The sequence below is a fragment of the Carassius carassius genome, chromosome 42 (genome assembly GCF_963082965.1).
Source record: "Carassius carassius chromosome 42, fCarCar2.1, whole genome shotgun sequence".
Classification (NCBI taxonomy): domain Eukaryota; kingdom Metazoa; phylum Chordata; class Actinopteri; order Cypriniformes; family Cyprinidae; genus Carassius; species Carassius carassius.
The window spans coordinates 1-15436 of NC_081796.1; the positions used below are offsets into that span (position 1 = coordinate 1).

Below are 15436 nucleotides of genomic sequence, written 5' to 3' on the forward strand. Positions count from 1 at the left end.
CTCAATCAACTTCTGGGCCAAATCCTGACTGATGGCAACCCATTCTTTCATAATCACTTCTTGGAGTTTTTGTTTGTCCACCCGCCTCTTGAGGATTGACCACAAGTTCTCAATGGGATTAAGATCTGGGGAGTTTCCAGGCCATGGACCCAAAATTTCAACATTCTGGTCCCCGAGCCACTTAGTTATCACTTTTGCCTTATGGCACGGTGCTCCATCATGCTGGAAAATGCATTGTTCTTCACCAAACTGTTGTTGAATTGTTGGAAGAAGTTGCTTTTTCAGAATCAGAATCAGAATGAGCCATCTGTTGTTCAAGAGGGGCTTGACACAAGGAAACCCATGTCTTGCATACCTCTGTGCGTAGAGGTTCTTGAAGCACTGACTTCAGCTGCAGTCCATTCTTTGTGAATCTCCCCCACATTTTTGAATGGGTTTTGTTTATTACAATCCTCTCCTGGGTGCGCTTATCCCTATTGCTTAAACACTTTTTTCGACCACATCTTTTCCTTCCCTTCGCCTCTCTATTAATGTGCTTAAACCAGGGGTCACCAACACGGTGCCCGCGGGCACCAGGTCGCCCCCAAGGACCACATGAGTCGCCCGCAGGCCTGTTCTAAAAATAGCACTTGGGAGCTGCATCTTAAATTACATTTTATTCTGTTGCTATTTTTTTAATCACACTTGCATTTATATATATTTAAAAATGACAATATCTTAAAAATATGTTCATTATACATGAGTTTAGATAAGTTGAGGTGAACTCTGACCTACTCTAGTTCAAAAGTATTTTGCATGAGACAAAACCAGTGCTGAGCACTGAGTGCTCGTGGAGAGTAAGCTAGAGGGCGCGTGCGCGACGAAGATGGTAGCTGAAAAACATGGCAGAAAAAAGGAAGAAAACTTATCACTTTCACAACGAATGGGAGGAGGAATTCTTTTTTACGACTGTGAAAGAAACGTGCGTGTGTCTCATTTGCGGGGCGACTGTGGCGACGGCAAAGCGGCACATTGTGGAGAGACACTTCACTACGTGTCACAAAAGCTACCATGCTAACTACCCACCGGGAAGTGCACTACGGACAGAAAAAGCCCGTGAGCTAAAGGCAGCTTTGGGTAAGCAACAGTCTTTTTTCATGAGGCCGATGAAAAAGTCACAAAAAGCAACCGAAGCCTCGTTTAGAGCTACACATTTTCTGATCAAGAAGAAAAAGGCATTTTCAGATGGAGAAGTTTGCTATGAAGGTTGCTAGCCTGTTTGGTTCAACCTATCTCTGTGAATCAGCGTTTTCTGACATGAACTTCATCAAGAACAAACACAGAACACGCCTCACTGATGCACATCTGAAAGACTCACTCACAGTTGCAGTGTCAAGTTACACACCAGATTACAATACACTGGTGAACAGCATGCAATGCCAGTCTTCCCACTAAAAAAGAAACAGATACCAGATGTTGTCAGTGGCAGTGACAATGGCAGTGCCATGGCGAAGTTTAAAATAAGGAAGAATTGCGTTCAATTTAAAAGTGTTAAAAAAATGCTGATTTGGTCCTTAGTTCAAAATGTGACAATTTATTTAAAAATATGTAAGTTGATTTTTCTAACATTAATAATTGATAACTTTTTGAAACAACATAGTTCATGATTTGTTACAAGGGTTTGTCAGTGGATAGTGAAAATGGGACATTTTTCCCTTTTAAAATATTGAAGAATTGTGTTAAATTTAAAAAGTGTTTTAAAAAATGCTGATTTGGTCCTTAGTTCAAAATGTGACAAGATTTATTTAAAAATATGTAAGTTGATTTTTCTAACATTACATAATTGATAACTTTTTGAAACAACATAGTTCATGATTTGTTAAAAGGGTTTGTCAGTGGCTAGTGAAAATGGGACATTTTTCCTATGAAATGTAGTGATGTAAGTGATCATCTAAAAATGTAACAATTACTGATATTAAAGTGCTGAATATTGATATCTGTTTCCCTCCTTATTGTTATTGTTGCTAATTATTGTGAGAAATCATTTACGTGATTAGTGTCTTCACATTGATGATTATTATTAATAATGTATAACTAAAGGCAAACTGAGCAAATTTGTTATTTCAGAAGAGCGTATCAAACTGGTAGCCCTTCGTATGACTCAGTAACCATGAAGTAGCTCTCAGTTTCAAAAAGGTTAGTGACCCCTGGCTTAAACAGAGAGCTCTGTGAAAAGCCAGCCTCTTTTGCAATGTCCTTTTGTGTCTTGCCCTCCTTGTGCAAGGTGTCAGTGGTCATCTTTTGGACAACTGTAAAGTCACCAGTCTTCCCCATGATTGTGTAGTCTACAAAACTATACCGAGAGACCATTTAAAGGCTTTGCAGGTGTTTTGAGTTAATTAGCTGATTAGAGTGTGGCACCTGGTGTCTTCAATATTGAACATTTTCACAATTTTTCTTTTCACCCTTTCTGAGATACTGAATTTGGGATTTTCCTTAGTTGGAAATAAAGATTTGAAATATATCAGTCTGTGTGTAATGAATGAATATAATAAACAAGTTTCACTTTTTGAATGGAATTAGTCAAATAAATCAACTTTTTGATGATATTCTAATTATATGACCAGCACCTGTATACTGAATTTATTAACTATTATATTATTATTATTATTATTATTATTATTATTATTATTATTATTATTATTATAAGCTACTAGGCCTACTTTAAGTATAGCATACTCTATTGTGCAATAGTACTATATTTTTGTTTAAATTTATTCAAGTTATTCCAATATTTTATTTTGACAGGTTGTCGTAAAGACATTGCAGTTTCTATCTGTGTATACGATACGAATGAATGAAGATAGTTTTATCAAATGAAATGGTGAAATCCTCTCATAGCGCGCTGTGCACATGTGTAGCATAACACATGTGTTAATATAGTGAAGAGCTGAAAACAACAGGCGTGCTTCAGTGTGTGTGTGTGTGTGTGTGTGTGTGTTTGTGTGTGTGTGCAGTAGAGAACACATTGAGCGCTCATTGTATATAACATGTATAACATGTGTATAACGTGTATAACAACACCTTTAAGAACTAGTCCATATTGAGATTTGATTAAATGTACAGCCTACTTTTTATTTATTCCTTCAAAAATGGCCGAATTCCGTGATATTCTGCTGTATACAGCAAGTTCCATTTGTAACTGAATTCCGCAATTCAATCCGTGTCACTTCGGAAACACAGACGGGGTGAATTTATGAATGAAATTGTGAAACAAAAAAGTTCTGAAAGTTCTGACACAAAAGGAAGTTGTTACGTATCCCCACGCTTTTTAAAAGTGGGCAACGTATCACATATTAGACTACACAACTAGCCTAGCACTGTGCTTTCATTATAGCTTAATTTCTTGATAGATCCATTTTTACCTCTTTCCTCCCGCTTCGTGTGGGAACCGGGTTTTCCAAACAAATCAGTCTTTTGCAGCGCTGACGTACTCTAGTGCTGCAGCATTCACTGCAGTCGCACATTGGAGATTTGCGCTCGTAAATTTTTTAATTGGCCATAACTTTTAATTTGTTGCTACCAACTGGGGTGGCAGCAGGGTTGGCAAGGCTTTCTTTTAGGGTGGCATCGATGCATCAATTACAAACCCTGACGATTCATATGCATTGATCTTGAAACATTATTTTTGAATCGTGAATCGCCGATCTTTTCAAAGTGATAAAAATGTATAGCCTGAATGCACTGTAAGTTGCTTGGGATAAAAGCATCTGCTAAATGCATAAATTAAATTTTTTAATTTAATTTAAATTACTACAGGCACAAATTAATGGAGACCTTGAACAGTGTTCATAAATCGTGCCCCTAATCTGTCCTTCACTCGCTCCACTTTTACCGCCTGAGACTGTCACAGGATTGCGCTCACGCTCAGTTCATCTCTGACGCAGCTGACGTGCGATCTATAGGACTCGTGGCCAGTAATACTAAAGTGAAGTAGTTTTACTTTTCTGTAGTTTGTCAATGGCTCTCTGCATCTTACCGATGCCGTTACCTGAGCAGTCGAAAGCTGCATATTTATTGCATGGATGGAGCAAAAATGTAAGTGTCTAAATCATACGCACAGTTCAATTGAATGATAAATGTGTTTTAACAATGCTGATGAACCGAATGTATGAATGAAACTGTTAAAATAACCACAGCATTAACAATGACCTTGAAATAAGAGCGCAAAGTTTATTTTTATAATCAGATGCATGAAAGTAGCATTCATTGTTTTAGCAAACAGACATCGGACACGTTTTCTCTCAGAATCATCATTCGCTGATAGAGAGAAAAAGTTAAATAGCTACTATAGCATTTTATTTTGTGAAAGAAGTTTACACACTAAAAGAGAACTGATCTCGCTCTCATAGACGTGCCAGCCTTTATCTGCAGATAAACTAAATAAATGCAGAATGAACTGCTGAAAAATTAAAAAAAAAACACAACCAATAAAATTAAAATAATTGCTAATTAAATGTAGCCTAGTATATAAAACAATCATAAAATTGTCATTAGGAAAAAATAATTTCATAATAGTGTTACACATAAAGTGTAATTGATTTCTTACAGCTAATTAAAAGTAATATAAAAGAGAATTCCTAGTAAAAAAAATATATATACAAAAGAAAATTATAATCATTATGATAATACATAAGCTAAATACATAAAATAATTGTATTTGACATTTCTGTCACTGCTGAAATGGTGGCTACGCCCCTGGTGTGACAAAATGTTAGCCTATACATAATACTCTTAAAGCTCTTTTTTAAATCTTGGCTTACATAAATTTTTACGTATGCCATTTCGAATCATTAACTAGCACTTAACAATGGACAAATGTTTTTTTCTAACCTATGGTTCTCTAACCATAAAGGCTTCTGTAATTTGCCCCCTGACTAAGCATTTTAAGAATTTAGAGGAAACATTTAAATAATCATGTGAATGGACTTAAAGAGTTGCATAATTGAACCGTTATAATCGAATCGAATTTAATTGTGAATTGAATCGAATTGAATCATTCTAAATTTGCAAAAATCGTTCTTGAATCGAATAAAAAAAATATGAATCGCGAATCAAATTGAATCGCTGCCTACCTGAAGATTCACAGCCCTACTTTACTGTATTTTATGCAATTTTTTTAATTACGTGTTTTATTTTTGTGATTTTCTTTTAATTATTATTTTACTTTTATGTAAAGCACTTTGAATTAGTATAGTGTACGAAATGTGCTATATAAATAAACTTGCCTTGCCTGCCTAAGCATTATAGATAGTTTGTGTTTCTGGTGTAAACTTTATTTATCCTAAATTAATGCTGTATATTGTGCAGTGGGCGAAGTTAACTCCATATACAAGATACATATCTGAGGAAAAATGCATTGTTGGTCAGCACCATCTAGCGTGTAGGCGATAAGAAGGTAGGTCAATCTTTTCGTACTTTGTGTGAAAGCAGCATTCATTGGCAATTTGTCTCACTTATTAGCATTACGCTTAGTGTGAAACAGTTTCATGATGCAGTTTGTTGAGGCTAAAACTGATCCTTACTGGACGTTGTGCTGATGAACAAAAGAGTGTTTAAAGAAAAAAGCAATAAGACAAGCCTACCACAAGTTTAGGGCCTAGGCCGTGTGTTGAAAAAGCGTCTTGTGGACTATATATGAAATACAACAAATAACTGTGTCTGATCTGTCTAAAGCTCAGTTTGTGTTATAATAATCAATATAATATTGTGCTGACACTAGGGCTGGGAAAATAAAGCGAAGCATCGCTAATCTAGAAATTATTCATCATCGAGTCTGAGATTTTCCGAATACATCACTATTCTTTCTTGAGTCGATCCTGAGCTTAGTTTTAAACAGCAGATGGCACTGCATGCTTTAGAAACCGCAGTACTCTGCTTGTTTACAAATCCTTATACACACTTGAACCTAAAATAAACATTCATAAAATTCAAAAAGTTTGAAGTGAATTACAAGGGTGTTCACAGTGGGCTGTGTTTACATTAATCTTACCTAATAAAAGCATTCTGAGCTGAGGCAAAATTAAAGTTAAATGACACAGCCGAATGCACAAGGGCTCTTTAGCACTCTTTAGTGCCTTATGTTGTTAAAGTCTAAAGTCAGAATTGATTCCAGAGGTAATCGATCCATGAATCAATTCTGCATCGATTTATCATCCCACCCCTAGCTGACACAGTGTCTTATTCACTAGCCTGCAGTGTTAATTTTAGAAGTTACCCTGTGGTTCTTTGCAGCCTCAAAGACTATTTCATGTCTTACATTTGGAGTGATCCTTGCTGGTCAACCACTCCTGGGGAGGGTAACAATGAATGTCTCGCATGTCTTTGATTTGTACACAATCTGTCTTATTGTGTATTAGTGGAGACTGTTTAGAGATTGTTTTGTAACTGTGTTCCAGACCGGAACAACAACCCTTTTTCTGATTTCCTCAAAGATCTCATTTGTTCGTGTCTTGATTCATTTCCACGAACATGATCAGAATTTGATAGATTCCTGGGCTCATATTCATAAAGATTCTAAGAATCCTCTCAGAAAACTCTTAATTTAGCTTAAAAACTTTTACGTAGGAGTCTTAGCTTAAGAGCGATTCAGGACCGATCTGAGAGCAACTCTGAGTAAGAGAAAGACAAAAACTTTCATCTTAGTGAGGAGGCAGGGTTGACCCCGTTGCTATATATGACACAATCTTTTGAAGACTGTGACTGGTTGGTTGTCCAAGAAGGAAAAGAAGAGTGATTTTAAGTATAGGGTCTATTCTAATTCTCACTTTGAATTTACATGCTTAATTTTTCCTATTTGACCGTTCTCTCTCTCTCTCTCTGTCTCTCTCTCTCTCACACACACACACACACACACACACACACACACACACACACACACACACACACACACACACACACACACACACATTATATGTGTGTATATAAATCCTTTTTTTTTAATTTACCATGCTTTTAATTTCATATAAGGTATTAGATTGGCTTACAATGATAAAAATTGTTCCACTCTTTCCAATTACAGTGATTGCTGTCCTATTTAAGTGGCGGTTTGAATGTTGGTTTTAATGTATCAAACATGGAATCAAAAATAAGAAGGGTGAGAAAGCCAAACTGGACAGAGGAACAGTGTTTACTGTTAGCCCAGTTAGTGGATGAACACAAGGCCATTCTTAAAGGAAAATTTGGGCCTGGTGTCACAGCAAGGGACAAGAAGCAGACATGGGAGCATATAGCACAAACTATTAACGGTTCATTCCCCCTGCTTGTGTGCACCTATTAGCCTACTATATTCATAAATGCAGTTTTTTGAGCCTGCAAGGTGGGAATGTCCAGTGGAAACGAAATGAACTGCAACACAATAAGATGTTCTGAAAGTGCTGTAATTGTTTGTGTGATCACTCTGCTTACAGAAGGTTGTGACAGACCCAAATCATCACTATTGCATTGTTGCATTTTCCCAGTTGCCTAATATCGTAATGTAGTGATTACTTTAATTTCTGCGCTGTGTTGGCGATGTTAGCACGTCTCTAATAAGATCAGTCACAAACATGATCCCTGCACGATCTAATCTATAGCATCTTATTAACTCGCAGTCATTCATTGTCTGCAACACATTTCTTCTGCCTCTTCGTCTTTCTGCCATTTTCTCCTCTGCTAAAGAAACTCAAGCCTCTTAAAAGTCCTTGTCTGTGCTCCTAACAAGTTTGACCTTAAGACCTCTTTTAAGGGTTAAGATGCTTACTGAATTACTTTTTTCTTTACTAGGATGTTTTCTTTAATTTAAAGAGTAAACGCCCACATTTCTAAGAATTTTCTTAGAATTCTGTCACTAGGAGCTACTTTTTGCATTTTTGCACTTTTTCCTAACTTACCGATTTAGGAGAAAATCTTAAAAATAGTGGGCGTAAGTATTGTAGGACTCCTACATTTTTGCTTTAAGAGTATTTTGTAAAGTGTTCTAGCTCTAAAACTAGCTCCTAAATCTGTGAAACGTTAGGAGTAGTGAAGAGGACTTCTAAGTCACTAAGACCAAATCTGAAATATGTTAAAGTGGCTGTTGCCAACAATCTACCTTGAAATATAAACATTTTATAAAAAAATTTTTTTCTAATTTGTTTGTTTTCGAGGTTATCCCTACTCCAAAAGTTTGATTATATCTTTAATATATAGGCTAGCTGTTCTTGTGTACAGTTTGGTTTTCTTTTATGTTTGCTTACTATCTGCCATGATTATTCTGCTATTTAAAAGGCTGTTTAAATGTATATTACCAAAATTGTATTAGTCGCTAAGTCACAGGAAAAAAAACAAATCCACATGAAGTGGCGAATTCATGCAGTCCGTGAGAGACAAATCTGTAACGGCTGGTCTATGTGGAAATAGTACATTGGGCAGGTCATCCATATGCTCACCTAACATTCATCGACCTCAAATATGGCTTTTCATCTGAGATATGTATCTATTAGCAACATTACATGGCAGCTCATTCTAATGTTAGCTTAGAAAAAGTTGTGCATGTTTGTGCAGAGTGTGGAAGCTGTACAGTAGCGCGCTTGGTCTACTGCATGAAAGATGGAGACGCAGCTGCAATCATTTACTCTTAAAATACTTAATCATTTATGATCAGACAGATAAGAGGGATGCATCTTTTGTATCTGTAAAGATTCTACGTTTATTTGTGTGTACTCAGAATAACAATGAAATGTTGCGATTTTTAAGAATAATTAAAGCAAATGATGTGCTTTCTGTCGTTTTAGATGCTGTGAACTTGAGCGTGTCACTTCGAAACTCCATGGGTGCTTGCCTTATTACAGACATGAAAAATATATCTATAGAGAGTGAAACTTTTAAATGAACCAATTCAAATGGAAAACATATTCTCACATTTGCTATGTAATTCATAAGGGAGAGGGATAAGCTAATAAATTACTATGCAAACTAATGAAGGTAACCATGGCAACAAACAGGGAGGCACAGAAAAATGGAAAGAAATAACAAAAACATAGGAATACTAAACAAAATAAGTGTCTTTGAACACAAAACACAAGACAGGTAAACAAAGGCTAAAATGAAGACAGGTCTCTGTAAGATAGAAGGTGTGATATTCATATATATATATATATATATATATATATGTTTTTTTTATTTATTTAATTTTTTTTTTTTTACAGCAGTTTGTAATGTCCAAATACTATCTGTGCTCAGTTTATTTATTTTTTTCTCCATAACAGGTATAATTGTGACTTCATGGCCTAATATGGACAGAGAAGCCAGAGAGACATATCTGGTTGTGGTTCAAGTGGAAGATATGCTCGGACTCACTGGAGGCTACAGTGCCACAACCACGGTGACCATCAGCCTGATGGATGTTAATGACAACGGACCAACTTTCCAGCACAGTGAGAATCCAAAACATAATCATTACATATTTCAGCCAATCAAACAGTTGAATTATGGTAAACCCCAAAAACATATAATGTCAAATATGTAATTCAATTAAGCAGTACTTCCCTTATACAAATATAAAAATATATTAAGAAAATGTTTCCTAATATATGAATAATCAATATATTAAATGACATAATGGTATATTAATGTTAATATATTACAGTATATTGAATAATACATTAGGATAATACACATTAATAATACACATAGTAATACACATTACAATATAGATTTACATGTGATAAGATATGGTACTGTATGTGTAAAAATATATTCAACATATTTTCATGCAACATATGCACACATAAAGGTCCATCTCAATAAATTAGAATGCTGTGGAAAAGTTAATTTATTTCAGTAATTCAACTCAAATTGTAAAACTTGTGTGCTAAATAAACTCAGTATACACAGACTGAAGTAGTTTAAGTCTTTGTTCCTTTTAAATGTGATGATTTTGGCTCACATTTAACAAAAACTCACCAATTCACTATCTCAACAATTAGAAAATGGTGACATACCAATCAGCTAATCAACTCAAACCAAACTAAGAGATCTAAATGGTCTCTCAGTTTGGTTCACTAGGCTACACAATCATGGGGAAGACTGTTGATCTGACAGTTGTCCAGAAGACAATCATTGAGACCCTTTACAAGGAGTGTAAGCCACAAACATTCATTGCCAATGAAGCTGGCTGTTCACAGAGTGCTGTATCCAAACATGTTAACAGAATGTTGAGTGGAAGGAAAAAGGTGTGAAGAAAAAGATGCACAACAAACTGAGAGAACCACAGCATTATGAGGATTGTCAAGCAAAATCGATTCAAGAATTTGAGTGAACTTCACAAGGAATGGATTTTGGCTGAGGTCAAGGCATCAAGAGCCACCACACACAGACGTTTCAAGGAATTTGCTGAACCACAGACAAAGTCAGAGGCGTCTTACCTGGGCTAAGGAAAAGAAGAACTGGACTGTTGCCCAGTGATCCAAAGTCCTCTTTTCAGATGAGATCAAGTCTTGTGTTTCATTTTGAAACTAAGGTCCTAAAGTCTAGAGGAATGGTGGAGAAGCTCATAGCCCAAGTTGCATGAAGTCCTATGTTAAGTTTCCACAGTCTGTGATGATTTGGGGTGCAATGTCATCTGCTGGTGTTGGTCCATTTTGTTTTTTGAAAACCAAAGTCACTGCACCCATTTACCAAGAAATTTGCTGACCAGCTTTTTGAAGATGCTGAGTTCATTTTCCAGCAGGATTTGGCACCTGCCCACACTGCCAAAAGCACCAAAAGTTGATTAAATGACCATGGTGTTGGTGTGCTTGAATGGCCAGCAGACCTGAACCCAATAGAGAATCTGTGGGGTATTGTCAAGAGGAAAATGAGAAACAAGAGACCAAAAAATGCAGATAAGCTGAAGGCCACTGTCAAAGAAACTTGGGCTTCCATACCACCTCAGCAGTGCCACAAACTGATCACCTCCATGCCACGCCAAATTGAGGCAGTAATTAAACCAAAAAGAGCCCCTACCAAGTATTGAGTACATGTACAGTAAATGAACATACTCTCCAAAAGGCCAACAATTCACTAAAAGTCTTTTTTTTTTTTTTTTTGGACTTATGAAGTATTCTAAATTGCTGAGATAGTGAATTGGTGGGTTTTTGTTAAATGTGAGCCAAAATCATCACAATTAAAAGAACTGTAGCTTCTGCTTAGGATCATGTACGATCGTTTGGGCTTTATGTTGTTGGGATTCCTTTAGCCTTTTGACATTTGCATATAAATTACAGAACCTGGCCCCATGGTATACATATATATGAGTGCATAATGGCTATGTTTACCCCCATTATCTAGAGAAGATACTGAACAGGTCTTCCCATCTGACTTCAAACAGATTCCGAGATAACTAGATAGCCCTCGATGCCAGACACCAAAGGGGCCTGGCTGAGCAGCCAACTCACATTCTGACCACACACACACACACACACACACACACACACACACACACACACACACACACACACACACACACACACATTTTATTCATTTAGATTATTATTAATCAGTTACAAATGTATCTAGTATATGCATGTATCTTTTGTATGTTTCACTATTGTACTGTAGTAGCCTAGTTACAATTCCTCATCTGTATTTGACTCTCAACGCTTATATTCAGGTACATGAGTATATCTCTGCTGTAGGATCTTCGACATATGTTGTCCTTGGTATCAAAACGATCTACTTTTTATTCCCCAAACAATTATGTACATTATGTGATCTTAAAATGTTTCATACAATTTGTACCATAGTTTGGGTAACCAGATAACCAGGTAATCATGCCTTTCATAAAATATACAGATGAGGTGTCATTGAGACAAAGAAACACTTTCCCGCTGAAACTATATGCCTTGTTATTGGTCAATCCTACCAAAAGGGATATTTCCGGAAAACCAGATAAAACCTCTTCCACACCCAAAAAGAGGGCTTCTCTTGAAAATTGCAGTTCCGTTAACACACCCATCACCTTGGAAACCTTGCGACTCCCCTTCCGGGGGAGTCTGATCTTCTGGCAGTTTTCAGCAACTTTGTTGATTCACTTCAGAGCAGACAACCCATGGATGAAATGATGAAGGTTTTACTCCTTACAGGATTCAACAGGAATCTACGAATTATACATGCACCGGGACATTTTACTCAGCAACTTTGTTGATTCACTTCAAAGCAGTCAACCCATGGATGAAATGATGAAGGTTTCACTCCTAACAGGATTCAACAGGAATCTACACATTATACATGCACCTGGACACTTTACATAGAAACTACAGAACCAATGCAAGTTACTGCTTGTTAACTATTTAGATGCACTACTAGGCTTTGACCCCTTTTAATTAAGGTGATGAGATTCTTTGATGGTTCTTAACATGTTGTGATTTAGTTTATGAGTAAATACTACCATGACTCTCCACTCTCTTGCGCGTGAACACTCGCTCGCTCGCTCTCTCTCTCTCTCTCTGCAGTGCGCTCTCTCTCTGTCTCTCTCTCTCTCTATCCATGCCTTCATTTCGTTGGCATCTATGTTTAATGTGTGTATGTTTGTGTTTAGTCAGGTGTCGCATGTTCCCCTGAAGTGTAGTTTAATAAACATCAATATGTATTCAAACTTGGTTGTCTGTGTTTGCTGCTCACAGGACGAGGTCACTTTAAGGTTCCAGTTTCGTTACATGCTCTGGGAGCAATGTATTAGTAGTTAAATTATTTTTCGTGGACAGAGAAATAATTTTACTTAGGGTCATTAAGCGAATAAAACTGTCTGCCCTGGGAACAAACAAATCGTTTTATTGTACTATTAATGCTATAATGCTACAAGTAATTCCTGAAGATGAATGTAGTTAATAGTAACCCGTTATGATTAATTATGTACATCTCACTTTGAGCTAATTTGTTACAGAACCAAAGACTTAAACTACCTCAGTCTGTGTGATTTCAATTTATTTATAAGTTTCAAAATTTGTGTTTTGAACTTTCCACAATGTTCTTATTTGAGATGCACCTGTATATGGAAATATATTATAAATGACTGTTAAATATAAGACATATACAGTATACATGTTTCATATTTTGAAACATAGCTAGCTTACAACAGCATAAGCACACCTACTCATAATAAAGCACTTAGTGAACAGGCTATCACTGTGCTGAAGAGTGCAACACCATAACCTTTTTAAATAAAGTAACATATAATTTAACAGTGTTTGGCCAGTTGTCTTCTTGACCACAGACTCTACTCTTCTGCACAATGGTGACCCCACAAACTTGCACATACCAGAAACCCTTTTATATTTCATAATAATAAAACATTAAAACCTTTGCTGTCACCCCCCATTTTCAGCATGGAGACACAAATGACATACCCAATATGAAAAGGTTGCTGCTCATGAGTCTTTCTGACTAGATATATAATTACCATGTTCACAAAGCTGACACTTCAAAGTTTACTGTTCAAGAATCAGAATTAATCAGACTGTTTAGATAATAGAAATTATAACCTCAAACATAAAAACAAAAATAAAAATATGAACTTTTTTTTTTACATAACTTTTTTTAAAGGTATAAAAACAAATAATAATAAGTTGTTGTCGTAAATGGTTTTAGAAACACAATGAAGCTAATGTCACAAGTCTACTAATGCTTCATTTCAAATTTCAGGACATCATTTCTAAAATAATTTAGTGAAACATTTTCTAAGACCATGTAGTGTGTTTTTAGAGAAGGCTAATAAAAGGCTAATAAAATTGATTTATGGCCACCTGAAAGCTCTCCTGTGTGCCTTAGCCTCATGTCTGGCCTGGCAAACTGCCCTATTCATGATTCTATTGTTGCCACTAGACAAACATTTTACACTTCCGCCAGGTATGAGACATTATCCTCATTATTCTTTTATCATTATTCTTTTGTTTTATTCAGCCATTAGTAGCCTTTATTCTGGCATTAGAAGGTTAACCAAGCCACATCGCTTCAATCCCAGTATACATTTATCCAACTATTATCAAAAGTCTTCCTAAAAAAATACAAAACATTTTCTTACATCCTTAAATGAATTATGACAAAATACATTACAAAGAAGAACTGCACCTGTTCTGCAGTTGCATTAGAGACAACTTTATTATCAAGCTACATAAAACAATTTATGAGATTATTAGTACATTTTTACTCAAAACTCATTTTAAACTACCATCGAGTGTTTCTCTCATGTGGAATTTGGTCATTTACTGTTGTTAAAATATGCTGTTTATAGCCTTTTATATCGCTGCCCAAATTAGAATTTCAGATGTACACATTCTTTATTGTTAAAAATACCCCGAATCTCAAGAAAATAACATACAAACCATATACAGTAGGTGGCCATCTAAAACGGTGATTCTACCGCTGCCGCCGCCGCGTCTGCAAAGTGCATTAACGGCTTTTGACCGTTGAGTGGCACTTTAATCACAAGTTTTCAAACAAGCGTATCAAAGCACATTTTCGCAAATAGACGTCAGCTTTGCCTCACCGATGTGTTACATTTGACTGCAGTCGGGGGAAATGAGAGAAAAACACTGTAGGCTAGTTAAAATATTTAATATTTACAGATGAAAGTTTATTCCTTATGAAGATATGTTCGTTTCTAAGAATGAATTCAAGAGGGATTAATATCAAGCCTCTGAGCCGTGCTTATATTTTCTCTACACCATATTTTATATTTCACACATTTAAATAGGGTGCAGTAATATTTATATAATATTAATTATGTTTTATATTATTCAAGAGAAATTGTGGTTTACTTTACATCAGAGCATTAATAGTGGTAGCCTATTGTGAGCTAGCCTTGTGTGTTTTTTTAATTATTTTATTTATTTTAGTAAAATGTGAGGCACTGTATAATTTCACTCCCATTATTTAGGCCTAATTAAAACAAGAATCAAATAAATTAAACCTGCACGATTTAATTAAATCATTGAAATGCTAAAGAATGAACTGGGCATGGTTCCCCAAAACATTCTTATCGCTAAGTAGTTCTAACCTATTACTTAACTTCTCTCTTAACTCTCAGGCACGATTCCAGACACGTTCGTATGCTAAGTATATCTTCTGTAAGTCATACTTTCATAAGGTTGGTCTGGACCATTCGTAGGCTCTCTCTTAGCATTGTTTGAGTTCAAAACACTAGTCGCTGCCACTGTGCAGCAGTCTTTAGAAACCAGCGCAGTACAAGTCAAACTATGGTATGTTGACAATGTTGTGGATCAATAATGAATTTATGTTATGGACTTTTTAAGAAAATAATTAAATATGTTCGCAATGGATACAGGCCTATTTATAAAGTTGACTTTATTTGGTATCAGAGCTAATATGGTGGTAACTAGCCTAGGCTATTTTTCTAATGTCATAAAAGTGTTTAAATTGGCAATCACTTTTGTTAATT

The 15436-nt window shown here is 35.9% G+C and overlaps 1 protein-coding gene across 1 annotated transcript in view; it reads left to right on the plus strand.

Annotated features, from left to right (window-relative positions):
- The first annotated feature begins 9103 nt into the window (after window positions 1-9103).
- Window positions 9104-15436, plus strand: part of cdh19 (cadherin 19, type 2) — a 46785-nt gene continuing 40452 nt past the window's right edge. Inside the window, exons 1-2 of the mRNA XM_059534578.1 lie at window positions 9104-9119; window positions 9210-9434. Of these exons, the coding sequence (XP_059390561.1) occupies window positions 9104-9119; window positions 9210-9434 (241 nt within the window). The remainder of the gene's footprint in view (window positions 9120-9209; window positions 9435-15436) is intronic.